Source organism: Episyrphus balteatus, chromosome X (assembly GCF_945859705.1).
Source record: "Episyrphus balteatus chromosome X, idEpiBalt1.1, whole genome shotgun sequence".
Taxonomy (NCBI): Eukaryota; Metazoa; Arthropoda; class Insecta; order Diptera; family Syrphidae; genus Episyrphus; species Episyrphus balteatus.
Genome location: NC_079138.1, coordinates 5,837,936 through 5,854,625, shown reverse-complemented (window position 1 = coordinate 5,854,625; position 16,690 = coordinate 5,837,936). Strand labels below are relative to the sequence as shown.

Sequence of the window (16,690 nt, the reverse complement as noted above, 5' to 3'; positions counted from 1 at the left end):
ATTCAGTTTTAATAAAAAAAAACCATTGAAATGAAGTAATTTTTAATTTTTTTTTTCAAAAGTGTGATATATTTTACCTTTTTTGCTTCGAAATTCAACTGATAATATTTATGGCCAAAATTTTTTTTTAAATAAATTCATATTTTATTAGAAAAAGTTTGGAAAAAAGTCAATTTAAATTTTTCTAATAACATTTTTTTTTTTTTAATTCTGAGTTTGAGGACCATTTTTTCAAAAAGTTTTGATTAAATTTAGTGGATTTAAAAAGTGCTCAAAACTTTAAAATTGTCACTTTTTTCTGGTTTTTTTACTTTGTTGGCTTGTAACTTTTTTAATATTCAGAATATCGAAAAAGTGTTGTTAACATAAAAGACGCGAAATTTAATTGCCTACGTTTCTTGTATACACAACTTTTATGTAGGATAAATAGAAATCGAGATATTTAACAAAAACTAAAATCCAAGATGGCGGCCGAAAGGTGAATTTCACGAGTGCGAAAAATCAGGGTAATGATATTCAGCCAATTCTCTATCGAATGAGCAAAAAAAATTTGGGGGTGGTACAAACTGCTGGGTCGCCCATATATGAACATCATAAATGCACTGGACTATAAGATTAATTAGGAAGCTACAAGTGAACATTAGATCTGTTTGCCTAGTTGGGGCACCACCCCGCCGAATAATTTTTCATAGACTTAAAAATCACCGTTCACCATTTTAAGCTTTTTATCAGTTAGTAACTTAAAAATGTTGAAAAAAAAACCAAATTCAATTAGAAGACTGATTCTTTCTACCCCCATCCCCTTTGAGTGAATTTTCTTCTTTCAATAAGATAAAAATCACTTAAAAATATATGATCAAGCAATCATATCTAATTTCATTAATTTTTATTTCAAAGTTATCTCACTCAACGCTTGTGAAGCTATAAATTAAAACTAATATATCCTCAATTTTTTATTTGTATTCTTTGTTTGTTATTAACTTTTCTCACCGTTTAAATCTAAATAAACAAATTTATTCTCGGTCAGCTCGGTGGTGGTGGCACTAGTTACCATTATTATTTGCCCACCCCTATTGTGTTAGACAAACCCCTATTTAAAGTGAAGGTGATAATATAGAAAGGAGGGGTAAGCGCATTTGCTATGAATGGAAATTGAAAAATAAAAAAAAAAATAAAAATCGGCATTCATCAGATTCACTTGTTGCTACTGATGGCTGTTGGCTAGAGGGATAGAGCCAAGAAAATACATTTTTGTATCTGTATTTTTTTGATACTAGTACACCGACACACATTCATCACCAACATCAGACAAACAGAAAGATGAATACTAAAGCTACGAGCAGTGTGATACGATGACGACGACGCGACCGACCGACGACGCGACGCACGCTTGGAATCGGTTGGACAAGTGGCGGACGAAACCACAGAGACAAACTGCTGCCGGCATATACTCATCTTCATTCCATAAAAATGTAGAAAAAATATGAACAAAACCTCAGAATTTATCCACCAATTTAAGCCAATAAAAGGCTTACTATATAAATCGTGGGAATATTAACCCAACTTTGATTTTTTCAATTGAAACAAATTGAGTGTAAGTGCTATTTTCTTTTTCTAGTATTTTTTTTTTTTTCGCTGGGAAGAGAATCATCCACCGACTATGCGGCTATGAAAGAAGGGGACAAAGTACATAACATTTTTATCCATTTCAATTTATGATTAATTTTTTTTTTTTTTTTATTTTTGATTTTATTTTTTTTTTATGTATAACAAGGGAAGTTCTTTATTTTGTTTTTTTTTTTTTTTTTTTTATTATTATTATTTTTAATGATCTAGATTTTAATTGAATGACCTCGTTATTTTTTTAGAATGAGTAACTAAAATATTGAATACTTACGGTGCATAGTTTTTTCATCGCTGCCATGCAGCGGTTTTGGTAATGGATTCAAATTCTGAAAAGAAAAGAGATATTTAGCTAGTCTCAAGAAAATGTTATTGGTTTGAGGATGAGATTAAAAAAAAATTGATTGCTATTTGATACCTACAAAAGTATCCCCTATCCCTTTTCATAAAAAAAATGACGAATTATTAGGAAAAACTTTTAGTGAGTTTGAGTTATAAAAAGAACACTATTTAGACAACTAAATACAACATAATCCAAATTTTGATTGAATTGTTTTCAACACATGTTAACAATTTGGTCTATATTGATAACGCAGTTATTTTTCATACAAAATGTTATTGTCTCAGAGCATCAGTCTCGTGATATTGAAAAGAATTGCTCATAAACTGTTTTAGTTGTCAAAGTAATCAAATTTTAATTCTTTTTCAATCCCAGTAAATACTTATTTTACATTGTATCCCTAGCAAGGAATGAAATCTGCGTTACTTTTTGTGAAGAAAACAAACTAAAAGTTACTGTAGTTTAATTAAATGTAGCTCATTTTAATTTGTCGTTGCTAGAAACAATAAAAGCATCACTGAAAAAGGTGCGATTGTTTTTGTGTTTATTGCGTGATCACTGAGTTACCGCATTTAAGTGATAAGTAAAGACTAAATATCTATTATTGTTATTCCTATACATAGTTTTTATGCTAACAGTTTTGACAGTGATAACATTTTTGCAGTTTGTTTTTCATATTTACTATATAATTATAATGTTTACAACTGCGTTACTCCTCGACTGCGTTACCATAAAGAATAAATTGGTAATGAATGTTTTTTTTAGTTATTTACTTTAACAAATTTCATACAAACTAATTGAATTCAGCTAATGGTGGACTGTTACTTCATTTATTACAATTTGAACAGTTGCTTTACATGATTATGCCAGAATTAACACTGCGTTACTTAATGTCACCAGACTTTCATTGCATTTCTAACTATGTTTGGGCTTCTTACAAGTTGAATTTTCTAACTGTAATATGAACCAGTTTTTTGCTATTTTTACTTTGTTTTTAGAAAAGTTGAAGTTTTTTTTATCTAATTTTAAGTAACGCAGTAATTTAAATTATTAAGAATATCACATTGAAATTAATGTTTCTGTGATTTAACTTACGTTGTTACTATAATTTAAATTGTCGATATAATGGAACTTAATTATGCGATTTTATATGAGAAAAATAACTCAAACTTGTAGGAAAGTAACGCAGTTGTTGTTATTGTCTGATGTGAAACTGGTGGAGGACCCTAAAACCTCATTTGGTGGTAAAATTTGTATTCAAAATAATGTGAATCAGTAGAATAGACAATTAATCGGGCCAACAAAATTTTTAGTCAAAATAACTTACCACTTGGCCTTGTTCCTCATAAAATCCTCCCAAATTCCTTACAGATATTCTTGATGAACTATTACTGCAAGTGCTGCTGTCCTTTTCAACATTTGTCAAATTTGTATTATCATCAGGATCACCAATATCAACAGGCGTAGTAGGAATTGCATTTCGCTGATGATCACTATCAGAACTGCAATTTACTCCAACTTGAAAATGATTTTGCTGACGATGTCGTTCTGCTTCCGATTGATCATCATCGCAAAACATATTCAAACTATAATTATCATCATCTTCGTCGTCATCATCATCTTCCTCATCATCATCGTTTGTTGAATCGGGAAAATCATTTGGCGAATGAGGTGGATAATCTTCCTCATCGTAAATATTATTTTCAACATAACAACTATCGCCGCAGTCATCAACAATCGTTTCAGTATCATCGCATTCACTTTTTATGACTTTATTGTTGTCGATTTGTTGTAAATCCTCACACCATTGATAGATATTTTGATTTTGTTGTTGTCTCGACTTCTCTGCTGCATCCTTCGAGCCTTCATCATGACAGTGTTGAGTAATTGGAAGTTGTTCATGATATTTAACATCGTCAGTTTCTTCGTAATCTTTGTTACTCGATGTTTGTTGCTCCGAATCCTCCTTGTTCCAATTAAGATTACTTTCGGAACAATTTCTTTTTCTGTCTAAATTTGGCTGTGGTGATGATGGTGTTGACAATGCATTTTTAAATTCTTCTTTTATTTTTGAACGGTCAGGTGAATGATGATGATATGGAGACGATGGACCTGTGCTGCCATTTGCTAAAATAGTAGGTCGCAAACTGGAATGACATGTTGTTTGAGGAGTTGTTGGTGGTGTAGGTGGTTCTGTTTCTGTTGATAAGTTTACTGGAATAAAAAAAAAAAAATTAATTCATGGCATTTTTGAATTGAGGAGGAATAAGTTATTACTAATGGTTTTAAAATTGTATTTTCGAATCAATATTTCGTTTTGGTTTACCGATAGGAGTTTATTTTAGTACAAAAATCTATTTGCTGAATTATTTGAAATTTGTTGAATATTTTTTTATTCGATAAATAAATTTAATAAAATAAATTGGCAATGAAAAAATTCTATAAAATTGCAAAACCAAGTTATGAACGGTTTTCTTAATAAATAAAGAATGCAAAAGACATTCGACAAAGTTCTTATAAATTTTTTTCGACACTGCACAGTGGGTCACCTCCCATACAAAGTGCGGTCAAAAATATAATGACCATTTTTTTTTTTAGCCCTAGTTTACCGCACGCAAAATAGTGCAATAACCAAACTTGGGGGTTCGCGCGAACCCCAAAGCTTTTATGCACCTCTAATTGTTCATTATCAACAATTTGATGCATTGTCTCTTTCTGTTATTGATTAAGGTGACAGTTGCGGTGTCTTTTTATGATAACACGTATATATAACAGGTATATTTTTGCCAAAATATACCTAATAAAAATTGTTGAAAATAGTTCATTTAAAGTCTTGGGGTTCGCATGAACCCCAAGTTTGGTTTGTGACTTTTTTTCAGAAAAAAATTCCAGAAAATTATATAAAACCGCTTTTATGGAAAAAAGACAAAAAACGTAAATAAAAATGAATTTCGTTCACTGAGTTTTCATCCCAGGTCGAAAAAACGATTTAGAAAAAAGTTAAGCATGCGTTGGGGTTCGCACGAACCCCAAGTTTGGTTTGTGACTTTTTTTCAGAAAAAAATTCCAAAAAATAATATAAAACCGCTTTTATGGAAAAAAGACAAAAAACGTAAACAAAAATGAATTTCGTTCACTGAGTTTTCATCCCAAGTCGAAAAAACGATTTAGAAAAAAGTTATAACCATTTAAACATGCGTTGGGGTTCGCACGAACCCCAATTTGTAAACTAGGGTTAATGAAACACCTGTATTATCATTTTATATGATTTATTATTGCAAAAAAATGCATCAATTAATTTTTTTAAATTTTGGTTATTTTCAAGAAAAATAAATAAAAATAAAAAAAGGTAAAAAATTTTTTTTTTTTTGAAAATATAAAAAAAAAATGGTTAATGCCGGAAATGGAACTGCCTGTCAGTCGAGCACTTTACCCTTACCCTCTAGTTCAGTCTTTTATAAAAATAATAGTGCCCAAAAAGGAATTTTTTTAGTTTTACGTTGTAATTTTTTTTTCTCCGTGTATCGTCATTTAAACTCGTATTACTCGAAAAGGGGAAAAAAGGGGAAAAAACGGTGCTATTATTCGAAAGGTAGAACGGTATTCTTCATTTGAGAACTTAAATTGTAGAGGGCACTCGAAGGCAAACCAACTAAATCTCTAATTTAATGAAAATTGAGCTAAATAAAAATGGTTAAAATTGCTTCGTTAACGAGCCCCATTACAATTAGCCTTAATGTTATTAAGGCTAATTGTAATGGGGCTCGTTATATAATTTATATAATTTATAATAATTAAATATATAATATAATTTATGTTTTTAGAAAGTATTAACCTTCTCGTTAAATATCCATAACAATTTAATACTGTTCACAATTTTTAACACCCGCTATCACTATCGCAAGTTCACACCTTATAACTGCAGCGGTAAAAAAACTGTACCTTTTTTTATATACCGACTTTGAATGGCTATTAAGAAATGAAAAAAGGGTAACCGTCAATTTTTTTTTTGGTTTTGGTTCGATGGGAGATTGTAGAACGTTGTTTAATCATTGGATTTTAAAAAATTGACATTTACTTTTTTTATTTTTGACCTATGGCGGGACCCGCTGTGCACTGGAAAAAATAATTAAAAAATTTGTGTGTCTAGTATGGATTTTTTTTTTTATATTTTGAAATATTATTTTTTTGAAAAACACCTACTTCGGTCGGTAATTTATTTTTAAGAATTATTTTTCAAACTTAGAGAACTTAAACGTATTACTGATGTGCATGTGGGTAAAAAAAATTGGGTTTCGAAAACGATATTTGACTGAAAAACGGGAAAAACAATTTATTTTACCTCAAATTTTTTGACTTTTTTCAACCTCTCTTTTATTAATTACTTCTTTATTTTGATAAAAAGATGAATGAAATTTATACAGTAGATAGACAATAAGCAGGACTATATTTACACAAAATTTCATCATTTCATCATTTTTATATTCAGAATTCAGAGATAATTGTAAACAGATCGTCATTTTTTCTTCACTTTTATCTTTTCATAGCATAGAGAAATTTGATTTAACTTTATTTCGTATTCTGATAATATATCTATCCTTTTATATGTTAATCATCGCACATAGGAGTATTTGCAGTAAAAACCTGGTAAAAAGTCGTTTTCTGAAAATCAAAATTAAAAACACAAAAAAGTTTGGCAAAGTGGGTCAAAAAAAATATATATGCGATATCGAAGTGTTGTGATAGAAAAATTTAAATGGAGAATTCTTCTTCAGTGTGTTTTCTATTTCAATTCGATCTTAAAACTAGTATCCAAAAACTTGATAATTTTGTTAAGTTTTTATTTGAACTTTAAAGATTTTCATTTTTAAATTAAATTTACTGATGTTTCTATTATCTAGCGTATTTAATTTTGGATGATCTTAATTAAGGTTAAGAAACTCAGAATTGCGTAATAGGCAAGGGAAAAAAAATTTTGAGCAAAATAATATCGATATGCGAAAGAAGGCCATTAATCAAATTTACGAGTTGTATTTTCTCGTAGGAATATTTATTTTATATAGAAATAATAACAAAAACCACGAAAAATAATTTTGGCCAGGTTTTTGATGAAAATACTCCTATGTGCGTGCGTCGGTTGACAACCAAAACTCAATAACTCGGCCATTCCATTTGCTGGTTCAAGAAGCAATATTTTTTCTTGAAACTTGGTGGGTCTTAAGGGCTCATGATAAAGTTGATGTTCTAGAATATTCAAGAAAAACTAATTCAAAATAGCTAAATTATTAACGGACAAAGACGGTAACGGAGAAGACTTGTACGCGTCTTCTCCAATACCGCTTTATCTGTGAATAATTTGGCAACGTTTAATTAGTTTTTCGTGAAACTTCTAAAACATCTACTTTATCATGACCCCTCAAGACCTACCAAGTTTTCTTCAACGAGATAAACTGGAAACAAGGTCAATATGTCTTCTCCGTTACTTTGGAATGGTCGAACTCCATAGAAAGTTAATTCGAGATAATGAGGTTTTACTACTCCTACTCCTACATATAAATTTTAGTACGGAAAATGAAATCTTAATTTTTTATTTAGTACCGTTTACTGGATATTTTTTACCAATAGAGTCATTTGAAATAAATCACTTGGTATCTTTAGTTCATTTTAAGGGAAAATTGCACGCAATACAAGCTGCAAAACAGTCAATTTCAGAAAGTCCGAAATTACTATACAACTCATGTAGAGATCGTTTGCCAAAACCAACCAACCAGCCAGTGAAGGAAAAGTCGATACAATTGTATCGAATTCGATACAAATGAGTTTGCTCGAGTACAAAAATACAATTTGTCTAAATTCGATACAATTTCTTAATCTGTGTCTTGAAAATTTTTTTGCAATCTAAAATTGGGAATCAAAAGAATTAGCAAAGGACAAATTTTTTTGTTTAAGTTTTAATTTAATTTCCGATTTTTTGAACCAAAATAATTGTTACAATTTGAGTGTAGTGACTTGTTTTTTTTTTGAAAATTTTCATAAAACTGATCAAGCTGTTCTTTTTTTAGACATTCATCAGCAAATATTGAAAATGCTGTTCGAATCAGAAACTTATAGACGAAATGCCATAACTGACTTTACTCTGTTATAAATTCAGAAGAAAACAAAATTAAAACAATTTTCAATATAAAGCATTAAGCCCAAAGAGCGGCAGACTTTTATATGGAATAGGCATGTTAACTAACCTTAAAATTTCATGTTATTCAAAGAAAACACGTTAGTCTTTAAGTTGGAAATGTTTTGACACTATATCTTATTAAAGAGTTGTGGTAATAACCGAATATTTAAGTATGTAAAACTAATTTTAAGTTCAAAACCATTATCTTAAAAGCAAAATTGCACTTTTAGTTTTGTGTCCCTACGATTTTTTGCATTTTTACTTGCGATATAGGTACTATATATCAAGTTATGCATTCGTACAAAAAAAAAAAGTTGAGATAACATTTTTCCATGACATTACGATGGTAGACAATGCCAAAAAAGTGGGTCCCGGAAGTCCGTCTGTCTGTCAGTCTGTCAGTCTGTCTGTCTGTCTGTCTGTATAAGGAGCTACAGCCTAAACGGATGGACCGATTAATGTCAAACTTGGTATGTAGCGTTTTTTGGCGACCCTCCAGAGGGGTTTTTGGAATTAATTTTTTTGGACCAAAAATAACGGTACTTGTCATATACCGATTTTAGTAAAATTGAAATGTCTCGAAAACGGCTCCAACGATTTTGTTTAAAAAATTCAAATGTTAGTTTTACGCTAAGGTCTATATTTCAATGAAAAATTTTTTATTTGAAAATCATTATTAACGGTACCTGCCATAGAACGGTTTTTTTAAAATTCGAATATCTCCGAAACTTCTTATTCGATTTCAACGAAACTTTTTGTGAAGAAGCATTTATATAATTTAAATATAAACCAAAAATAAAATTTCCAAAAAAATAATTTTTGGATTTTTAAAAAAATTTTGAAAATTTTTTTTTGAAAAATGAAATTTTCGGAAACGGGACATTGAATTTTTTTGAAATTTTGTTTTTAGATGTTGATTAGTGATTTCTACAAAATGGCATTACAATATTATTTTTAAACTTTTTTTCCAAAAAATTATTTATAAAAAATTGTTTTTTTAAAAAACGGCTCTAACGATTTTGAAAATTTTTTTTCTAAAAATGCACGTTAATATATCAATCAAAACTGCATACTTGTTTTGGAGGGCAATTTAATTTCAGATTTTATTTTATTTTTTTTTTTAAACGAATTTTATTTTTTTTTCCAAATTTCTACATAAAAAGTCTTAAAAATTTAAGCAACTTTAACTCCAAGAGCAAGTTCGTGCGACCCAGTCGTGCATTTTATTTTTTTTCAATTTTTTTTTTTTGTTGATACTTTTAGTCTTTTGTGAATATGTACATTTTCTCATATTCATTATATAAATAAAAATTACTCTTTTACGCACGCAGAAAAATGACATGTTCATTATATGGAAAACTTAAGAGTTTTTGCAAATAAAAATTAAAAAAAAAATTTTATATTAATTTCTTGTGTGAAAAATATATTTCAATACAATTCTACCCATTTCAGTACAATACAAATGAAATTTTCAGTACAATTAAAAAATGTCATTTTCCATCCCTGGGAAGTACTGTAATCACAGTTTTAATTTCGACATGATTGACTTTAAAACTGTTATTGTTATTATACTATTGTTACTGTGTTTGTAGGTGTTTGAATTCGGGAACGCCTTGATTGTCTAATTTAAGTTTTTTTTTTTTACAAAAAAATTTTCCGAATCAAGTATTCTGCAAAGTTGCAAGTGATCACTAACAATTAGTTAATTTTTGATCTTAATTCTTAAAGAAGAACACTGTTGATAGGTAAATTTTCAAATTGATCTTTTCACTTCTTCCAACTTATCAAATCATCCATGTTTAAATGTTCTTTCCTCTTTCAAAACACAATTTGGTACGTTGCTAATGTGTTTTATTTATTTTCTTTCCTTCCGCAGAAATAAAAATTCTATCACATAGCCAGTCACGTATGTCTCGTAAAAAGACCTAACTACATTACAATATACCTACTACACCCCCACCCATTTTTTACCATAAATGCGTATCTCTTGAAAAGGAATTTACCGTTCATTTTAATTTCCAAAGAAGCACAAACCTTTAAACCAACAAGACATATTAATTACGCCAGTAAAGGAATTATGCCTACTTTCTCAAATTTGATGTTGGTCATATAAAATTTCAATTACAAAGAGACACAGAAAAAAAAAAAAAATAAAAAAGAATAAAGAAACAGCTTGTCCGTCCTTCGATGTATTATTATGATGACGCAACAATAGAAATACAAATATTCAAAATATGACAAAACAATAAAAAATTTCTTTGAATATGAATTGTGGACGGACAAAACTCAAGCGTGTCTTGAATTGTAATTTAGAAAATGGAAATAATTAAGCTTGACAAAATGAAATAAAAATAATTTGGCATTCACATTTTAGAAACATTAACATAGTACCTACTCGTACCTACTTCCCCCCGTCCTGGTTATTAGAAACTGTGTAAAAAAAGCGAAAAAAAAAACGATTCCCCTTTTTAATTATTTTTTATGGAACTGGGGGACCAAATCTTATTTTGTTTTTTTTTTTTTTTGGCTTCATGTATGGCGAATTGCTGGGATCACCACAATAATTATATTGGCGGAATAAAAATGTCAGATGGTGTAGATGACCACTCAATATGAGTTTTGAAATGATCGCAAAATCACGAAAGTATAATAACAATCATTTCTTTATTAGAAAACGTGACGATTTTGAAGGAAGGTGGCCTTAAATGGCCCCTTAAGGAAAATGTCTCATATCTCGAAAAAAAAAAAAATAATTGGTTGCTTGTCTCCTTAATGTAGTTTTTGGAATTCAAAATTATTTGGATTTGTTTTCAGTCCATTTTTTTTTTTTTTTTTTTGACATCTAACTAATGTGTCTCTAGCGAGAATGTCCAAAATTAAAAAAGTCATCAAAGTATCGATATAAGGAACAGGGGTATGCGGAGAAGATTCTGAAGGGCTCTGGCAATTCTGGACCAGGAACATTTTTGCAAGGAACTAGCGGGCGGGCGGGCGGCGCAGCGACTGCATAACAACAGCACTCCCCAAAACCCGAAGTCTTATAGCGATGCTATAAAAGTCAAGATAGTGATTGGCATTTGTAAAAGTCTAATGAAAAAAAATCCGGGACCACCGCCGATTACAAGTGATGGCGATTGTCAAAATCTTCTCAAACTCATCGTTTGTGATGATTGGAGAACACGGATCTATATGAGCTGGCTTTTGGCAAACTGGATGAAGTCTGGAAACAAATGAACCCAACATATCACAGCGCATATCATCATAAAACAACTCATCATGAGATAGCCTGACATTGAAAAAGTCATCACAAGGTTTGATTGGAACAAATTCATTTTGAATTGATTTTATTTAAATGCTCTTCTTTTGGGAAGGGGCACTTCCTTGTGGTTGTTGTTTTTTTTTTTTAGGTTAGGGGAGAGTGGGGCACATTTAAACACTTTTTTCTTTCGCAGCTGCTTGAACGAAATATGTTCGTTTTCTTGATCTGTAAAGTTTACTATCATTGAATAGCAACATTAAACTTCGATTTCAAATAACATTTGGTAAGTTTGATGTTTAACCAATATGTGCCCATGATTATGAAAGTGGACTAAGTCACTTTTTGCATTGTTTGAAGAAAAACTTACATAATAATTTTCTTATAACGATTTAATTATATTTCTTTTATGAAATCACTAGAGGGGCAATAAAGAAGTTTATTTACTGCAATTTCGCTTTCAAATAAACTTTACCTCTTAAATAATAATTATTTTTAGGCTAGATTTGATGCCATTTTTAGCAGTGACTTAGTCCACTTTCATAATTAAGGGCACATATAGGCTCTTATGTTCAAAAGTGCCTCATGTATGGGGCAGCTTTGAACATGAAAGGGGCACTTTTGAACAGCAGCATTAGTTTCGTTGTAATGAATAAATAACACTAAACTTTTTATTAGTTTTTTTAATAAGAATAATAAGAACATACACAAACTATAAATTAATTATTATATCATATTCAAGGAACCAAAAAATAATAAAAACTGAAAAATAACCTTTAAATTTAAACTAAAGTTATCACATTTATTAGTTAAAAAGAAAAACAAAAAACAAGAAAAATTCATTTAAAACATAACTTAAAAAATTGAATTCATACCATTAATGCTTCTCAGAGTAAAATAGATTTATTTTGTGGTCAACCTATATTTCTAGACATTAAATGCAAATGTTAACAAATTGGATGTTCTTCATGTACCAGGAGCGTTAATTGGTGTAAGCAGCTTGACTTTAATTTCGATATAATCGAGTTCTCATCGAGATCAGCCTAGTACTCGTAGAACTTGAAGAATTTAGTCATTTTTTGCTCAATAGGGCAAGTATTGGTTTCGTGTCAAAAAAAAATCGAGGTATTAGTCAAAACTAACATTACGATGATGGAGAAGTCCGAAAAAGTGGTTTTCGTCATGAAGTCCGTCGCCACAGTGGGAAAAAAGTGGAAAAAACTCATTGTTGTGAAAGCTGGATTTTTTATATGTTGGAAGTTTTTCTTAAACTGATGTAAATATGAGTATTTTTTGAATGGTATAAAATCAGTTAAATTTTGACTTTTCAAATTTTTTTTTTTTTTTGTAAATATATTAAAAATAAACAGTTTAACAATATCAGTTACAAGTTTAGCGAAAAAAAAAATTTTCGATTTTTCATTTTAAGAATACTTATAATTTTCCGGAATTTTGAGTTCAAAAATTGTTTTAACTACTTCCTCTGCTTGCCTCTGTGGGCGGACTCATATCACATGATAGTGTTGAATCTCAGCAACATTTGGCACCAAAAATCTCATCCTAGTTCGTCCTAATAAACTTTTTAGAGCAATTTGAAGCTAAGCAAATGTGAAAAACGTATTTTCTAAAAAAGCAGATTATAATAAAAAATGGAAAGATTTTTTTAAAAATCATATGTTTTAATATGTTTTTTGATCCGATGAATTCAAATCTGACGTTAGTTTGAAAATACCTACATATTAAAAAAAAAAATCGAAAAATACATAAAAAATGGACGGTTTTCAACGTTTTGTGCAATTTATTTAAAATTTCCTGGAGTTTACGATTATATTAGATTCAGAGCCGTTTGCTGAATCGAAACATAAGCATTTATGTTCTAAATAAACTATTATGTGACAGTTTACGCAGAGGAAAAAGTAGAGAATAGGAGCTTATGTTCAACTTAAATTATTTAAGTTTCGTTTCAGCAAATGGCCCTCAGAGCACAAAAAAACTAAAATAAAGATATGACTAAAATTAAAACCTACAAATTGTTTCTTAAATTTCTTCCTAAGTCTTAAACAATAATTAAGCTTGCAAGAAAATCTTATTTTCTGAAACTTTATTAGAAAGAGAGGGGTTAGTAAATTATGCTCATTTCTGAGTACAATTCAGTCTAACTTTTATGGTAAATAATATGGTAGATACACCATGCCAAACAACTCAAGATATCTCAGGCAATAAAAAAGATATCGAAAAGATTCAAACAGGTCTTGAAAGAAGGAAATCAGTTATTATATAAACCGTTACTAAATATGTTCAGACAATTTTACTTACGAGTAGGTATATAAAAGAATAAGGTCCGAAATAGTCAAAAAAAAAAACTTTTTTTGCATTTTCTAACGGTAATATTTCAAAAACAGGAGCTGATTAATTTTTTATGACTTCGGATTCGAGTTCAGAACATCGAAAACCTTCAGAAAAGTATATTTTGTTTACTGCAAGTCACGTTGTCATCGTTCATCGTTAAATTTCATACAAAAGTACTAGTTTTCGACTTTTTTCAACTTAAATAGCCATTTTTTACTTTAGTGGGCGTTGCAGTAGGCGGAAATTACTGGTGGTGATTAACCTTTTTATTTCCTATTATTCCTGAAAATTTCATCAAAAACGGTCCAGTAGTTTAGATTTTACGGCGTTTTTTCCACTCTCCCATACAAGGTTCCCCACTGTGCGTCGGTTCTGTGCGTCGTCGGTGCGTCGTCAAAAAAAGCTGTACGTGAAGCTGCAGCTTAAACGGGTGGACGGATTTTCTTGAAATTTGGTACAGATAATTTTTTTTTTGTTTTTTAATATCTCGCTTAGAACATGTACCTCCCACACAAGGTGTTCGAGGTATTGCAATTTTCTCGAAAACGGCTCTAACGATTTTGATTAAATTTTACTCACGTAATGCTATATGTACATTTAACATAACTGCATGTTTAGTTTTTCTCAAAAAATACGGATAGTGCAAATATGATATTAAATTTTTTTTAAATCGCTGATGTCGGCTCTTTCCGTACACGATTAATGAGTTATTACAATTTTCTCGAAAACGACTCTAATGATTTTGATTAAATTTAAACACACATTTTTCTCAAAAAATACGGGTAACGGAAATATGGCGTAAGAAATTATAAAAAAATTTTTTACAAATTTCTGCATTTCTTATGAAACTCCTAAAAAAATCAAATTATTGAAAATATTTTTCCTTAAAAGCTTCGAAATAAAAGCTACTTTTATCATAAGAGCAAGTAAGTGCGACCCTAGTCGTGCATTTTATTTTCTTAAATTTTGCCCACAATCGATAGTTTCATTATTCTTTTAATAAGAACATTACGATTTATTAAATGAAACACATTAAAGTTTCCTTTAAATGTCTGATACAAACTGCTCGGGGCGGTTTTGAACATGTTCAAAAGTGCCCCAACAGACTTGTTCAAAACTGCCCCAACTGTGTCAAAGACATAAAATGTTGAATAAATATTTAACACTAATATATTTATTCAAAAATTTACCGTGATTTAGTTTAAAATTTATTAAACATTAAGAAAAATTGTATTGCGTTTTGAAATCACGTACCAAATTTTTGTTAAACTCTTACAACTAAAAAACTGAAATAATGCAAAACCACTATAAAAATCACCTTCCACCTATAAATCTGAAAGCCATCTGAGATAACCAGGGAAAGTCATTGACGTTTATGGATATTGTGTTGACGGGTTCAAAATTCAAATATCGAATAACTTCTAACTAAAATTTTATATGCAGTGTTCAAATGTGCCCCGTGTTCAAAAGTGCTCCACTCTCTCCTATACCTACTTCTTATGCGGTGTTGGAGTATGAAAATTTGGTTTTTAAAAAGAAATGTCAAAGGGATTTGTTATGGTATGAACCTACTAAGTGAATTTCGGTGAATGAGAAGTAATCTCAATGGCGTGTACATTTGTGCACACATACATATAATTTATAACAAATAAAAAAAAAAACAAATATACATACCACTATGACCTCCATCCTGATGTTGATGATGCAACGCATTCCAATGGGGTATTCCTTGGTAAGCTTTTAAAATATCACGAATTGCTGAAGCTGCTTCAGAAGAACTATTACGACTTCCATATTTACCAACCCATTCAGACATTTCAGGACCAACTTCTCGACCATCATTCCCAGAAGCTTGTTGAAAGTGTTGATGATGTTGATTAGTCTTAAGTCCTACCGCTTTAACTAATTGTTCATAATGATTGAACATTTGCAACCAAGGATAATATTGTGTAAGCTGGGAAACGGCTGCATTTTTATCTAATGATTGTGCTGAGAAAAAGCCTCTATCCGCAACCGCCACCGATGACGGTGCAAAAGAATGATGATGAATATTAGATGTTGATGATGATGTCGCCTTTGTTGATGATGATTCACTAATGTTGTTTCCTCCAGATCCAACTAGAACACTTGTTGTTAATGATGAATCCATAATCGTCGTCGTCGAATCGATATCGAGTGCGGTTGTTGGACGAGGATTGAAATTTTTCCTTTTATTTCGTCCTGAATTTGTTGAGTTTTTGTGCGTGGTGGTGGTGAAGGAATCGATTGATGATGTTTCACTATTTGCTTGTTGATCACTGATGGCAATATGTTCTTGATCTTTTTGTTGTTGATCATTGAAGTTAGTATTTGTTGATGAATTATTATCAATTTGTTGACAATGACGAGGAGGAAATGACTTGTGTTGAGAAATTTCATGATCGTGTTGTTCGCTTTTGGAGGATTCAGCGTTCATGTTTTTCTTGAGCGGAACTTAAAAAAAAAAAAAAGGAAATTTATATTACCAAAAATATTTTTTTTTTAATGAAACATAAACTTAAATCAAATATTTGTAGAAATAAAGATATCGTAATATATTTATCTTAAAATATGTTGCATAGATTTTGCCAGGAAAATTTTATATATAATAGTTAAAAAGTTAGAAGTTGTAATTTGAGACTACTTTTTTTTAGTGCAAAATTATCCACATTAGATAATTGTCCTTAAGCTCCAATCCCATAAACATGTTTTACAGCTTTGCTTTTCAAACCTAAATATCAGCCAGGGTTCCCAGGCTTTTAAAATAAAAATCCGACACCAAAACTTTTTTGTTAAATTTTCTTTTTATATTAGTTTTGAATTTTTTTCATAAAAATAAAAACTTTGTAGTGTAAGTAAAAGAATGAGCAAAAAGTGAAAAAAAAAACAAAAGTTAAGATATATGTTTTAGGGTGGGTCAAAAAAACCGAAA

At 30.1% G+C, this 16,690-nt stretch overlaps 1 protein-coding gene across 1 annotated transcript in view; it reads right to left on the bottom strand.

Moving 5' to 3' along the window:
- The window catches only part of LOC129920506 (uncharacterized), a 58,295-nt gene that overhangs the window by 11,839 nt on the left and 29,766 nt on the right, over nucleotides 1-16,690 (bottom strand). The window contains exons 2-4 of the mRNA XM_056001786.1: nucleotides 15,415-16,212; nucleotides 3,291-4,177; nucleotides 1,898-1,952 (exon numbers count right to left, since the gene is read on the bottom strand). Of these exons, the coding sequence (XP_055857761.1) occupies nucleotides 1,898-1,952; nucleotides 3,291-4,177; nucleotides 15,415-16,195 (1,723 nt within the window). The 5' untranslated portion in view covers nucleotides 16,196-16,212. The remainder of the gene's footprint in view (nucleotides 1-1,897; nucleotides 1,953-3,290; nucleotides 4,178-15,414; nucleotides 16,213-16,690) is intronic.